At 55.5% G+C, this 12,594-nt stretch overlaps 1 protein-coding gene across 1 annotated transcript in view; it reads left to right on the top strand.

Moving 5' to 3' along the window:
* Nucleotides 1-12,594, top strand: part of RUNX3 (RUNX family transcription factor 3) — a 33,497-nt gene that overhangs the window by 2,779 nt on the left and 18,124 nt on the right. The window contains exon 3 of the mRNA XM_038160953.1: nucleotides 1,427-1,531. Coding sequence (XP_038016881.1) covers nucleotides 1,427-1,531 — 105 coding nt within the window. The remainder of the gene's footprint in view (nucleotides 1-1,426; nucleotides 1,532-12,594) is intronic.

Genomic DNA, 12,594 nt, shown 5'->3' with positions numbered 1-12,594 from the left:
GGGACTGGTGCTCGCTGCCGGCTTTAGAACCCGCATTCCCTCCTTTCCGCCCCCTGCAGCAGCTCTCCCACCTGCGATAATTCCAGGATCTTCTCCAGGGGAGAAAATATAATTTTTTTCAGTTTATTCCGTTTTTTTTTCCTCCTAGCTGGATAAATCCCGATTTGTTGTGCTGTGGATATTCTCAGGTCCGACCCTGTAGGATGATGGTCGGGATCTGAAAACCCCTGCTTGCTTCGGGGGAAAAGGGGAAGGAGGTGGTTCCTTACTGCTTTTATCTGTGGAATAAAGGCTGGAGGAGCAGAAATCCATCACAGCGAGGTTAATACCTGATACCCTGCCGGGGTGCAGACCTCTGGTACCTTTGGGGTCCCACAGGGATTGCTGCTGGGGCTTGGTCAGTGTGGTTTGTGCAGCCTCCTTCCTCTAGCCGAGGGTTTCCTGAATTTGGGGAGCCTGAGGGAGAGCGAGGCCCTTCCTGGGGGGGTCTCTGTTCTCCCACAGCCTCCCCTGGGCCGGACATCGAGCCCCAGCTCCAGCCAGGCCAGGACAGGGTGAGGGGCTGGGGTGAGGCTGCAGGAGGTGAAGGGTTTGGGGTCGGGGTGGGCCCAGGGCTGGTGACACCCTCTGTGATGATAAAGGCATTTTCAGGCTGCGGATGGAAACTTGTTCTGCTGGGGCAAGGGGGGCTCTCCTTGAAAAATTTGTCTCCCAAGAGCTTTTCAATGCTTCCTTCCCTTTTTTTTTTTTTTTTGTTTGTTTGTTTGTTTTATTTTTTGCATAAAGTGTGACAGGTTGGTGCTTCAAAAGCACCTCTGAAGCCCTCCCCGAGGGTACCCAACCCTTTCCCAGCAGCAGACTCCTGCTCTCGGGGCAGGGCTGGGAGAGGGGACAGTCCCTGCGGAGCTCTCTGGTGGCGGAGCTGGCCGGATTCAGTTCCCATTTTGCACTTCCCAGTTTTTGGCCCTCCCGTGGGTGCCCTCATGGCCGAGGCCGAGCCCAGCTCCCTCCAGGTGGGAACGTCCGCAGGGACCAGGCCCCGGCTCCGCTGGGGGCGATCCCAGCTCCATCCCGAGGGCGCCAGGCCCGGCTCCCCCCGCATCCAGCGCTGATCCGGGGCTGGGTTACCGCGGAAGGAACCCCCGGAGGCTGCCCTGGATGGAGGGGCCGGTTCGGGGGCCGGGCAAGGGACCGAGAGCCTTTTCCGTGCGGGAAGGTGCCGGCCCCGCTCGGCAGCGGCTCCGGGGCCGTGTCCGCCGCAGCCCCGCCGGGCGGTGTCTGGGCGATCCCGGCTCGTTAAACGCCATGAAGTGTGCGGGGTGCGTGTCCCAGCGGCTCCCGCAGCGGCCTCTCTCTCGCACAAGAGCTGAACCCATGTGGGATCCTCACTTTGGTTTTTTCTTCCCTCCATTCCCACCCTCTTTAGGGAAAAGCTTCACCCTGACCATCACCGTGTTCACCAACCCCACGCAAGTGGCCACCTACCACCGAGCCATCAAAGTCACCGTGGACGGCCCCCGGGAGCCCCGCAGTAAGTGAAGGGCTGGCTCTGGGCTCGGGCAGCGCTGACAATCGTGGCGAGGGGCTGCAGGCTCCGAGCTCTCCGTGCCTGAGGGATGCGGGACGCGGAGCCGGCGCACGGAGCTCGGGGACGGCCTTGGGGTGGCACCTTCGGCCGCTCGGATGTTCCCGCGTGTCCCTCCCTCCCTGCCGGCCTCCTGCTCCATACCCCATCACCGAGGGATGGTTTATTGCTCCCTAACCCATCTCGGAGGGATAATTTCACGGCTCCAGGTGGGGATGTTGGGAAAATTCTGGGCTGCGATGGCAAAAGCACGAAGGGCCCGGCCTGGCTCCGCACGGCGGGGCTGGGGGGGTTTTGAAACCGGAGCTCTGCGCTCGGCTTCGGGGGCTGATTGCTGGCGATTCCACCGAAAACGGTGCGGGTTCCCCGGTGCTGAGGCGGCGTCTGCCCTGGCACAGAGCTCCTTCCCCTCGGCTGCGCGGCGGTTTCGCTTTCGGGCTGTCAAAGGCTGGGGCTGGCAGCGCCCGCGGCCGGGGGCTGAGCCTGGAGAAACCAGAGAGACTCTGCGACCGCAGGAGCGTCTCTGTTGTGCTGCGGAGGCTCTCCGGGGGCAGGATGGTGCCTCGTGGTTGAGGGAGGCTCCGGGAGCTGCCCTGCCCGGGCTGCCTTTCGGCGTCGGGCTGCTCGGAGCTGCCCTGGGCCTTCCAGCTTGCAGGGAGCCGCTGCCCGCAGGGGTTTCCTCTCGCCACGAGGATTATTTGGCCCCGTGGGACCCCCCTCCTGTCCCTGGGGGCTCCATCTCCAGCTTCCCGCTGGCTCGGCGGCACCCCGGCACTATAAAGCCTGGCTTGTTCCCGTTGCGTGTCAGGCTGTAGTGCTCGCAGCGAGGGGAAGCGGTTTGATCCTTCCAAAAACGCCTCCAAAAACATTTTCTGTTGATGCTGTCGCTGGGCCATCGGTGCCCCTTGATGTCAGGCCAGGTGGAGGCCGGTACCTCGGCCAGGGGGTTTTATTTGCATCGGGCTTTGGAGGATTTCCCCCCCTCCTTGGTTTGGTTTTGGAGCCTGTCGAGGATGGATTTGGAAGCTGGAATGCAGGAAATCCAACGCTGCTGTTGTGGGTTGTTTTTTTTTTAAGCCAGAAACATCAGGCAGGTCCCTGGTGTGGGGCACCTGTGGGTCGTGGTGGCTGCTGGGGCTCAGCCCCAGGGCTGGGCAGGGAATTTCACAACTCTGCCAGGAGTGTCAGGAATAGAAACCAGCCCTCCTGACTGCTGGCTCAGCCCCTTATCAGCTGCATCAGATCGCCTTTCTAATAATAATAATAATAATCATCATCATCCTCACCATCAGGAATACATAAATAATAATACAAGGTGAGATAGTTGCTACTCTTGGAGCTCGGTTTGGCCTCCCCGACAGCCAAACCCTGGTGAATCACACCTGTTCCTCCTGAATTTCAGCATTTCACCCCCGAGCTCCCCATCCCTCATTTCAGTTCTCTGATACGGAGGCCGTGGCAATCGGGGATGGAGCAGCTTGTCCTGGCTCTGGTGTGGGGTGCCCTCCCTGGGACACAGCCCAGCTGCAAGGGCAGCATTTTTTCTGGGTTTTATTTTTATTTTTGTGATGATTTCTGGACCTCAAATTGTGCTGGAAGCGCTGGCTCCTTGAGGAGCTCTGTGTGGGGTTTATTTGCTGCTTGTGCCCTTGCCTCGTGTGGGCCCCAGAGGTTGATCTCTCCCCCACTCCTGCTCCCCCCAACCCATAAACTGCTGCTAGAAAAGGTTTAGACCCAAACTGTGGCTACTCTGGAATTTTTTCAGGGATTCATAGATTTATTGGTCATGTTTTTGGCTCCCAGTTTGACCCTGGGGCTTGAACTCATGGTTGGTGAATTTCCAGTGGGAAAAAAAAATTAAAAATAATTCCTTTCTTGCCACACTTTTGAATGAAGATGACAATTGCAAAAAACAACGAAATAACACCTTCCTCCCCTTCCTGCTCTGCAGAAACCCTGGGTGTGGAAACAGCAGCTGTAAAATGATCCTGGAAAGCCGAGGTGCTTTCCCTGGCTCACCTGCCACTGGGTGGCTCCCGGGCACAGCACCCTGGCAGAGCCAGCGCTGGCATTTGGGGCTGGCACAGCCCTGGTGATCCCCACCTTGGCCCAAACACCAAGGCTGGGGCTGCTCTGCCTTGCTTGGCTGTGGGAGGTGAGAGCTGCCCGCAGGAATTGCAGTTTTTATTTGTATATATACATACTATATACACTTTTTAACATATATATGTTAGTGTGAGTGTGTATGTATGTGTGGGCATAAAAATATGTGGAATTTTTTCCCCTTCTTGGTTTCAAAAGATGGGCCACGGTGTGTGCTGGCTCCTGGTGTGAGGATCAGCACTGGGCAGGGCTGGAGGCTGATGTGGGGCTGGTGGGGAGGACAAAACCCATCCTTAATGTGGAAAGAATTGGCCATTTGTCTTGGTACCCTGGGAAAGGCCCGGGCAGCGTCTTCTCAGCTGCAGCAGAATCCCTCCAGCCAACGTCCTTGTGGGCTTTGGGGCCAGGGCTGTGGCTGGGCTCCACCTCTGGGCATCCCATTCATCTTCCACCCCTGGCCCATCGCTTCATCTGAGCCCTTGAGCGAGGCTTTCAACTCAGGCCGTGCCCAGATCAAGCTCCTGAGGAGTCTGAGGGCGATGGCTGGGACATCCAGGGTGAGGGGCAGAGCCCTGCCGGGGCAGGGAGCAGCAGGAGGCTCCTCGGGGATCCCCCGGGGGTGACACCAGCGGTGCCTTTCCTTGAGCATCTCCTCCTCAGGCTCCTCCAGTGCCCTGCTAGCTCTGAGCTCTTTTTCCTCCTGCTCCAGCTCTTTCTGGGTTAGATCTGGACAGGAAAAAAAGGACATTCTGTCAAGTTGGCACCTTAGCTCTAAACAAATAGCACAGCGGGTGCCAAGTGTTGACATACTTTGTACAAACAGGAAGCAATAAAATATTTGAACTTCCTGTGGAATTTCCTTCTTTTCCCCCCCTTTCTGCAGGCCTGTGTTCAGCAGGAGCCCTGCTGCAGAGCCCTCTCTGCAAAATAATCCCCAGCAGGCAGAACGTGGGGAGCTGAAGGGCTGGGAGGTGTTCAGTGGGTTCTTGGGGAAAAGGGAGCATCCCCAGGGCCTCCCCTCACACCCACCTGCTGCCTGCCTTCCCTTCCCCTCCCTTTTCCTTCCTTTCCTTCCCAAGGCTCTCACCTTCTCTGCTCTCACTCTTCCTTTCTCTCTCCAGCCCCTCTCTGCCCAGAACTCCTGTGCCAAGTCTTTTTTCCCCTTTTAAATTCCTTTTCTCCCCTGTTGAACTATATTTTTTTTTGCTACCCTTCACTTTTTAACCTCTCTCCCCACTTTCTAAATCCCTTTTGGATTTAACCCTTTCTTTCTGACTCCCACCCCGTTGCTGCTGTCCTTGCTGGGTAGGAAAGGGAGACCGGGAGGATTTGTCACCCACGGGGTCCCTGTGTCCCCCCCCTGTTCCCTGCTCAGCCCTGTAGACGTGCTGCTTGTCGGTGCCTCCTGCCCTGTTCATTTTTGGGGTGTGCATCAGACATTTGGTGCTTTTGGTCGTGTCCCTGCTTGGCGTGACCACAGCAAGTGACAGAAACGTGTCCCCAGGGTGGCTCGGACCGGGAGGAGGGGGCTTGTGGCCACAGCACTTCACATCCCCTCTCCCACTTTGTCCCTGCAGTATTTTCTAGCTGAGCCCATCCTGCCCAGCCCCAAGTTCCCCCTGTGGTCGCTTTTCCCACCCCAAAAAAGGCTCCTTGCCCCCCAGGGCCGTGGCTGTCCCCGGGCAGCGCTGTCCCTGTCACGTAGCCAGCGGGTGGGAAGGCTTCTCACCTCCCCCGTGCGAGGCGTTTCCAGGAACCGCCGCTGCTCTCCGGCTTTCAGACTTCTGAGAGCCTCAGCTGAGCGAGGGTTTCCCTCCCACGAGGGCTCACAGCCCTCGCCCTGGGCTGGGAAAGGGGACTTTGGGGTGTGCAGAAATGAAACGGGGGGGTTTGGGGTGTGCAGACATTAAATGGGGAATTTGGGGTGTGCAGACATGAAATGGGGAGTTTGGGGTGTGCAGAAATGAAATGGGGAGTTGGGGTGTGCAGAAATGAAATGGGGAGTTTGGGGTGTGCAGACATTAAATGGGGAATTTGGGGTCTGCAGAAATGAAATGGGGAGTTTGGGGTGTGCAGACATGAAATGGGGGGTTTGGGGTGTGCAGAAATGAAATGGGGAGTTTGGGGTGTGCAGAAATGAAATGGGGAGTTTGGGGTGTGCAGAAATGAAATGGGAGTTTGGGGTGTGCAGAAATGAAATGGGGAGTTTGGGGTGTGCAGAAATGAAATGGGGGGTTTGGAGTGTGCAGACCTGAGGAGTCTGGGATATGCAGAAATGAGCAATTTGGGGTGTGCAGACATGAAATGGGGAGTTTGGGGCGTGCAGACATTAAAAGTTTGGGGTGTGCAGAAATGAGCAGTTTGGGGCGTGCAGGGGGTGGCACCCCCTTGTCCCTCCTGTGGAGGTGTTTGTGGCACCACAACGGTGCTGGTTGCCCTCACCCCATGCATTGTGAACTCTTGGCTGGAATATGAGGTAAAAAAGCAAAAACCCATGAGAAAGATGGACTGGGAAGGGGAAATCTTGGTTTGGGAGCGCTGTGGGAAGGCTGGGATGATGTTCTCTGGGATGGCAGCTCCAGGAACCTGGAGATGGTGAAATAAAACACTCCCAGTCCAGGGACACAGGGAAATTGGGATTTACTGAGTGGCAGACGAGTGTGGGTCAGCCTAAAATAGCTGAGGATGAGGAAGATGGAGTGGGGTTCTGGGATGGGAGCCAAAGAGGAGCAGGGGCAAAATGATCCCCTGTTCCCATATTCCTACGGGCAATTTTTGGACCTTGAGGCAGAGATCCTGTGCTTTCTGCACATTTACCCTCAGAGATTTAGGAAGTGCTTGGAGAATAAATCATTGGAGAGTCTTGTGCCTCTCAGAAGCTTGAGTGGAGACCCAGGACAGGGGTGGGTTGTGCCAGTATTGTCCAATTCCAGATCTTTATCTTGGCCAAAAGGCTCCCTCGTGGGGCTGCGTAGAACTTGAGCTGGAGATGTTTTCTGTAATTAAAAGCAGACTCGGTGCTGAAGTGCTCCCGTGGGGTGATAGTTTTGGGTATTATTGAGGTCTTTGTTTTATTCCCCTGCTTGTCCTTAGCTAGAAATAAATACACAGACAGTTCCCAGATTGTCTGGGAATAAGGAAAAAAAAAAAAAAAAAAAAGTGGAAATGGCAAAAAGAAGGAATAAATAGGAGAAAAATAATGCAACAAAATCAATCCAAGATAATTTCAATAAATAAATGACCTCAGCTCTTCCTGGACCGTGATTTGTCCGTGTCATATTGCTGTAATCTGTTCTAATTTAATACTCAGTACTTAAAACAAGCTGATTTCCCACTTCTGCAGCCCTGTCCTCCTCCCTGGTGAGGAAGAGGAGGAAATCCTGAGTGGCCCTTTATGGCTTCCCTATTGCCTGAGCCCTAGCAGGGCTGAGGCCGTTGGAGGGAACTCCGTGTGCCCACCCTGGAGCTGTGGCACGGCTCCTGCTGCGTGCTTCCCCTGGGACATCCTCACACATCCCTGGGTGTTCTTGGGGTGTGCTGCTCAGAGCCATCGGGGTGATCCCAGCCATGCTCCAGCCTCTGCTTTTGTGGGATGGAGCCTGTGCAGCTCCTGGGTGTCTGCTTCTGCCTGCGCTGACCCAGCCCTGCTGGAGGAGTGGAAGGGCTTTGGCTCATTCAGAGGCCTCTGGGGGAGCCTTGGGGCTCCTCAATTCCTGCTGGAGCCTTTGAGCCTTTGGGGGATCCTTGGGGCTCCCCAATTCCTGCAGGAGCCTTTGGGGGATCCTTGGGGCTCCCCAGTTCCTGCAGGAGCCTTCGGGGGATCCTTGGGGCTCCCCAGTTCCTGCAGCAGCCTCTGCAGATCGGTGCTGGCTCACAGGAAGGAGGTTTCCCTGCCTGTTTTCCCATCTCTAATGCGTTTTGATCCCAGGGGAAATTCTCCCGCTCTGGGATGCCCCTCATTGGCAGCAGGGCAGATAAAAACCCCTCAGGGACAAACCCAGCCTGGCCCTGGGTTCTGTGCTGGGGCTGTGCAAGGCCCCAGCCCCAGTGGGACGGGGGACACAGGGATGTCCCAGGGGACACCAGGGAGCAGAGAATTCCCTGGGCAGAGCAGAGCAGGGAGGAAAGTTGCCTGGGAGTGCTCCAAGCACTGGGTCTGCATCGCCAGGGCCTTCGGGGCTGCAGCTCGAGGCTGTGATCCAGCCCCCAAAGGAGTAACAGAGCAGCTGAAACTATCTGGGCTCCAGTCAATGCACCCTCCAATTATTTTATTTGCCACATGCAGTAAATTCCACCTCTCCTTTCCAATCGCCTGCTGCGTAACAACTTCAAAAAATATCCAATATTTTCTAAGTGCAGCAATATTGGGAGTCAGAACAGGGAAATTATTTTTGCTCGCGTCCTACAAAGGAATCTTTGTTGGGATTGGTTGCAACACCTCCTGCTTTTGAAAGCTTCGGGAAAACCCCAGGGCACGGTTCTCGGCTGGGGTGGAAGAGGGAAACCTGGCCCTGGGGTGGCTCTGGAATTCACTCAGAAGGGAGAAATGGGCATTGATCCCGTATTTGGGAGAGACTGAACTGATCAAAAGGGGTTTCTGGTGGGGTCTGGTGGCCACTGAGGGATGTTTGGGGGGGTTAAGTTGCACTGAAGGCTTTTTCCAGGAGGATGTTGGTGGTGCTCTGTGTCGGGTCGTGTCAGGGGCTGTTCAAAGACGCAGCAAAAGAAATTCAAATACAAACAAGAAATTCAAATACAAACACACAACAAAAGAAATTCCTGCTGGACCAGGCAGCATGATCCAAAGGGAGCTGTGCAGGAGGATGGGTGGGCTGGGAAGGGATGCAGGTGGCACCAAAAAGGAATTTTTGTGAGCATTGCAGCAAGGCCATTGGTGAGCCTCACTCCTTCCCAAAGGAGAAGCACTTTGCCCCGTGCCTCAGTTTACCTGCGTGTAATTCCTGGGGGCAGCAGGGGATGTGCAGGAGGCTGGCAGGGAGGATTTGCAGGGTTGTTAATGCAGTGTGGCCCCAGCTCCCCCGGGCAGGACTCAGGAGCTGGGAGGACAGAGCGAAGGGTCACAGATTGGAAAGGAGAGAGGGGGAAAAAATCGCCAGCGCTAAAAGGCAAGTTACGCTTCAGGGAAGACAACAGCTAAAGGGCCAGAGCTATCAAACAAAACCACAAGATAACATCAGATGTCAGGCAGGACACATCTTGTTTCTCCCTCCCGAAAGGGCTTATCAGTGCAACCAATCACTTTAATGATGTGGCAGAGGGAGGAAGAGGATTTGACTCAGAGTGAAATGAAATTGAGTTCCTAAGACCCTTCTCTTCCGCTGCCGGAGCGCAGTCACCTGTCCTGCAGGCAGGCAGAGATAAATCACCTCCTGCAGCGGAAGGGGCTCAGACATGAGTTTGCATTATTTTCTCTTACTCTTTCCAGTGTCTCTGCATGCTGTAGTGGGAGCGGGGCAGAGCGGCGAGGAAGAGGAGGGACACAGCGAGCGGGGAGTGCCCCTGGTGCCCTCCCAGCCTCTGGGGACGGTGGCAGTGGGATGGGAACCTCTGTGCTGGGAGGTTCCCCTTTCCAAATCAGATGTGGGAGCAGGGAACCCCTTTCCCCACGGTCAGCTCTGCTCCCTTGGCTTTGGGGAGCAGCGTTGCAGGGAGGATGAGGATGAGGATGGAGATGAGGATGAGGATGAGGGTGCTGTGCAGGTGCCATTGCTCTGGGGCTCCTCCTGCCAGTGCAAAGCTCAGTAATTATCCCGCAGGGTAACACCAGCCAGGCTCTGGAGATGGAGCTTGGAGCTCAGTCCTGGGGTCGAGGGGATCAGTATTCAAACGGCAGGGCTCAGCTCCAGCTGTCTGAGGGGAAAAGCACCCTCAGCATCCTCAAACCTTGGGAAAATTCGGGTCTGTTCCTGACGGCACACGCCGGGCTGGCAAATTGCTGCTCCCTCCCCACAGCGCAGGGACATCTCAGCTCCATCAGCTGAACCACGGCACATTCCTTGCACAGGGCTGAGCCCAGCAGCTGGTCCTCCCCATCCCGGGCACAGTGTCCTTAACCAGTGTCACCCCAAGGAATTTGATGCGCTTGCCCTAATGGAACAGGTTGTGAACTGGGAGAAACCAGCTCTACTGGTAGGTCCCAGTCCAGGTTGTTAGATAGCAGCAGGAACTCACTGGGACTGGCATCTCTCCACGGATCTATGGAATCTGAGAATCTGATCTCAGCCGGGGCTGAGGCAATACCAGCTGCATGTCCTTGAGATCTGTCTGCTTCCTCCCAGCGCCCAGCTCAGAAATCTTGGAATCGGGGAGTTTGCCTGATTCCATGAGAAGCAGATCACAGCCCATCAGTGAATTTTGCCTTCCTGGAATGGGGAGTGACTGCAGAGAGGCCGTCGGGGCTGGTGGTTTTTGCACCCTGTTCTGAAAGCTGCCCGATTTCCCGCAGATGTGCACCCACCTGCTGCATTGTGACACCCGGGCTGCAGCTTTCATATCTGTAAATCACAACTTTTAACCCCCACCCAGTTCCCTCTGCAGTCTTAGGGGCAGATTTTCAGAGTCCTTACTCTGGATGGAAAAAAGCAGGAAAGCACTGGTGGGGATTTTCAGCAAGGCACAAGTGGGCTGAATGCTTAAACCGGATGAATTTTACCCACTGCTGAGAAGACCCTCAGCTTTCCCTGTCTTCTGAAGGGCTTCAAATATTTTTGCAAATCCAGAAAGACTCTTGAAACCCTGGGAATAGGGATCCTGTGTCCTTCAGGCATTTGAGCTGCAGTTGTGTGGAAATTCGGGCGCGATGTTCCCTTTGATTTGGGAATGGGCCACAGCTCCTGGGTCCCTGGAGCTTTTGGAAGCGCTGCCCTGGATTTCTGTTTAAATTAATGCCCTGCTTTGTTTTCCTTCCAGAGGGCTCAGTTTTGGGGTCTCCCCACACAATCGAGGGCCCTGACAGGGTTTATCAGAGACTTGCCAGGGTGGGCACAGGGCGGGCAGGGAGAGAGGCAGAGGCGAGGTCTCAGCACTAACCCAGAGTGAGAGGAGATCAGGGGCTCCCAAAGCCTCCTAATCAATCCCAGCCTGCCTAGAACGAACATCTCTCCCGCTGCTGGAGCTTCAGACACTAAAAAACCTACTGTAAATGCAACATATCTCTGTGCTTCCTGCCAGCTGGCCCAGAGCCAGCCTATTTCCTTCAAAAAGAGGGATATTTATTTTCATCCTTTTAGAGGCAGCCAATTCATCTCAGACCACCACCAGCTAAAAAAGCTTTATAAATTAGCAGCCTTTTTTTCTTTTCTTTTTCTTTTTTTTTTTTTTTTCCTTCCTAATTCTCTCCCCCACCCCTTTAAATATTATTTTCCTTTGGTTGTTGGTGTGAACGCTGTGCCAGGACCAGCGAGCCGGGGCGCATTGCGCCACACTCCCCTTTCTCCCCGCGCTGCAGAAAGACAGTAGCAGCAGTGTCTCACGAAAACCAGAGGAAACCAAAGCAAAGCCCGGCCGTGACTGATTCTCCTTCCAAATGGCGTAAGCAGGCCGACTTCAAACATGTGAATAATGAGTTATCTGTGCCTGACTTTGTTCAGCAGCACAAGGGACGGTGCCTCCCAACGTTTCCCTGCTGCTCCCTCCTGTGAGCTCCTGGGCTCTGATTTTAGCAGCGGGGCTGGCTCTCACCGGGGCTCGGAGGGCACCTCCGTCATCCTGCGTCACCTTTGAGTCCCTTCCAGCCCCCTTCCAGCTCCCAGCTCAGCACTGTCCTCCCCTCCCTCCTTCCCTGGCTCCACCGAGTTCTTCTCGGCCGGGCATTTCCCGTGGCAGCTCCAGAGCTGGAGGTGGGATTCCAGGGAGAGCCTGGGCCGTGTTCTCGCCTTGTGTTAGAGGTGTGCAAAGATGAAACCAGCCCAGCATCGGCTGCGAGGGACAGGCCTGCTGTTCCCATAACACGGGAGTCTCACATGTGGCTTCTTTCTGGAGCACATGCTGGGACTTGATAGTCTAGCCGAGACTCAGACTGGGAAAAAATTCCAGCCTCTGCAGAGGACTGGCGTGTCTCTCTGAAGTACCTATTTCGAGGGCTACGGGAGGGATTTGAAAGGTGTTTTGCACATTGAGACAGAGTTTTATCCACTGCTGATTCCTTTCTTGTGGTCCCTTCTCACGGACGTGTAGAGACTAAGCCATGGCTTTATGCGCAGGGATTGCTCCTGGTGAGCTTGGCTCAGCCCTGGAGTTAGGCTGGGAATAGTTGAGCTGAGCCTTGGTGGGAGGATGGTGGAATGCCAGGGGGATGCCTGGATGCTTTGAAGGAGGCTGAGTGCGGCTCAAGCTGCTGTGGCAGCCCATGCCACCCTCTCCTGGCTCTGTCTCCTGTCTGGAGCTGAGGCGATGATGTGCAGTGTGTGTGTGTGCTCGTGAACGTCCCCCGGCGTTTCCTCCGCTCCAGCTTGCCGCCAGCATTCCGCAGCCAGGCTCACGGGGAGGGCCAAGCCACTTCCCAACATCTGCTCTCCCGGCAGCACGGGGCTGAGCCGGGGGCTGGGGATGAGCGTGACACCCAGCTCTGAGCCCAGCAGGGCTGGGAGGAGGCTGTGCAGCTCCTTGGCTCTCGTCTAACTCCATCTACAGAGAAATCAGGGAACTGGGACTTCCACCCACCCCACAGAGAGTTTTTTTAAATCAAATCTCTCAGGTCTGAGATTTTGGTGTCACTTGAGCCGTGAGGTTCCTGGAGCCCCTTTCTACCTTCGCTCAAGTTAATATTCTGCATCTCAGTAATCTGAGGAAATCAGCTGCTTTTGGAACTCCCCCTCCACAGCCTGGAAACCCCATCCTGGACGCAGCTTGGGAAGCCACATCAGGTTGTACACTCCTAGAAGGAA

Source organism: Motacilla alba, chromosome 23 (genome assembly GCF_015832195.1).
Source record: "Motacilla alba alba isolate MOTALB_02 chromosome 23, Motacilla_alba_V1.0_pri, whole genome shotgun sequence".
Lineage (NCBI taxonomy): Eukaryota > Metazoa > Chordata > Aves > Passeriformes > Motacillidae > Motacilla > Motacilla alba.
Note: the sequence above shows the minus strand (reverse complement) of the source record. Positions and strands in the feature narration are given on the sequence as shown.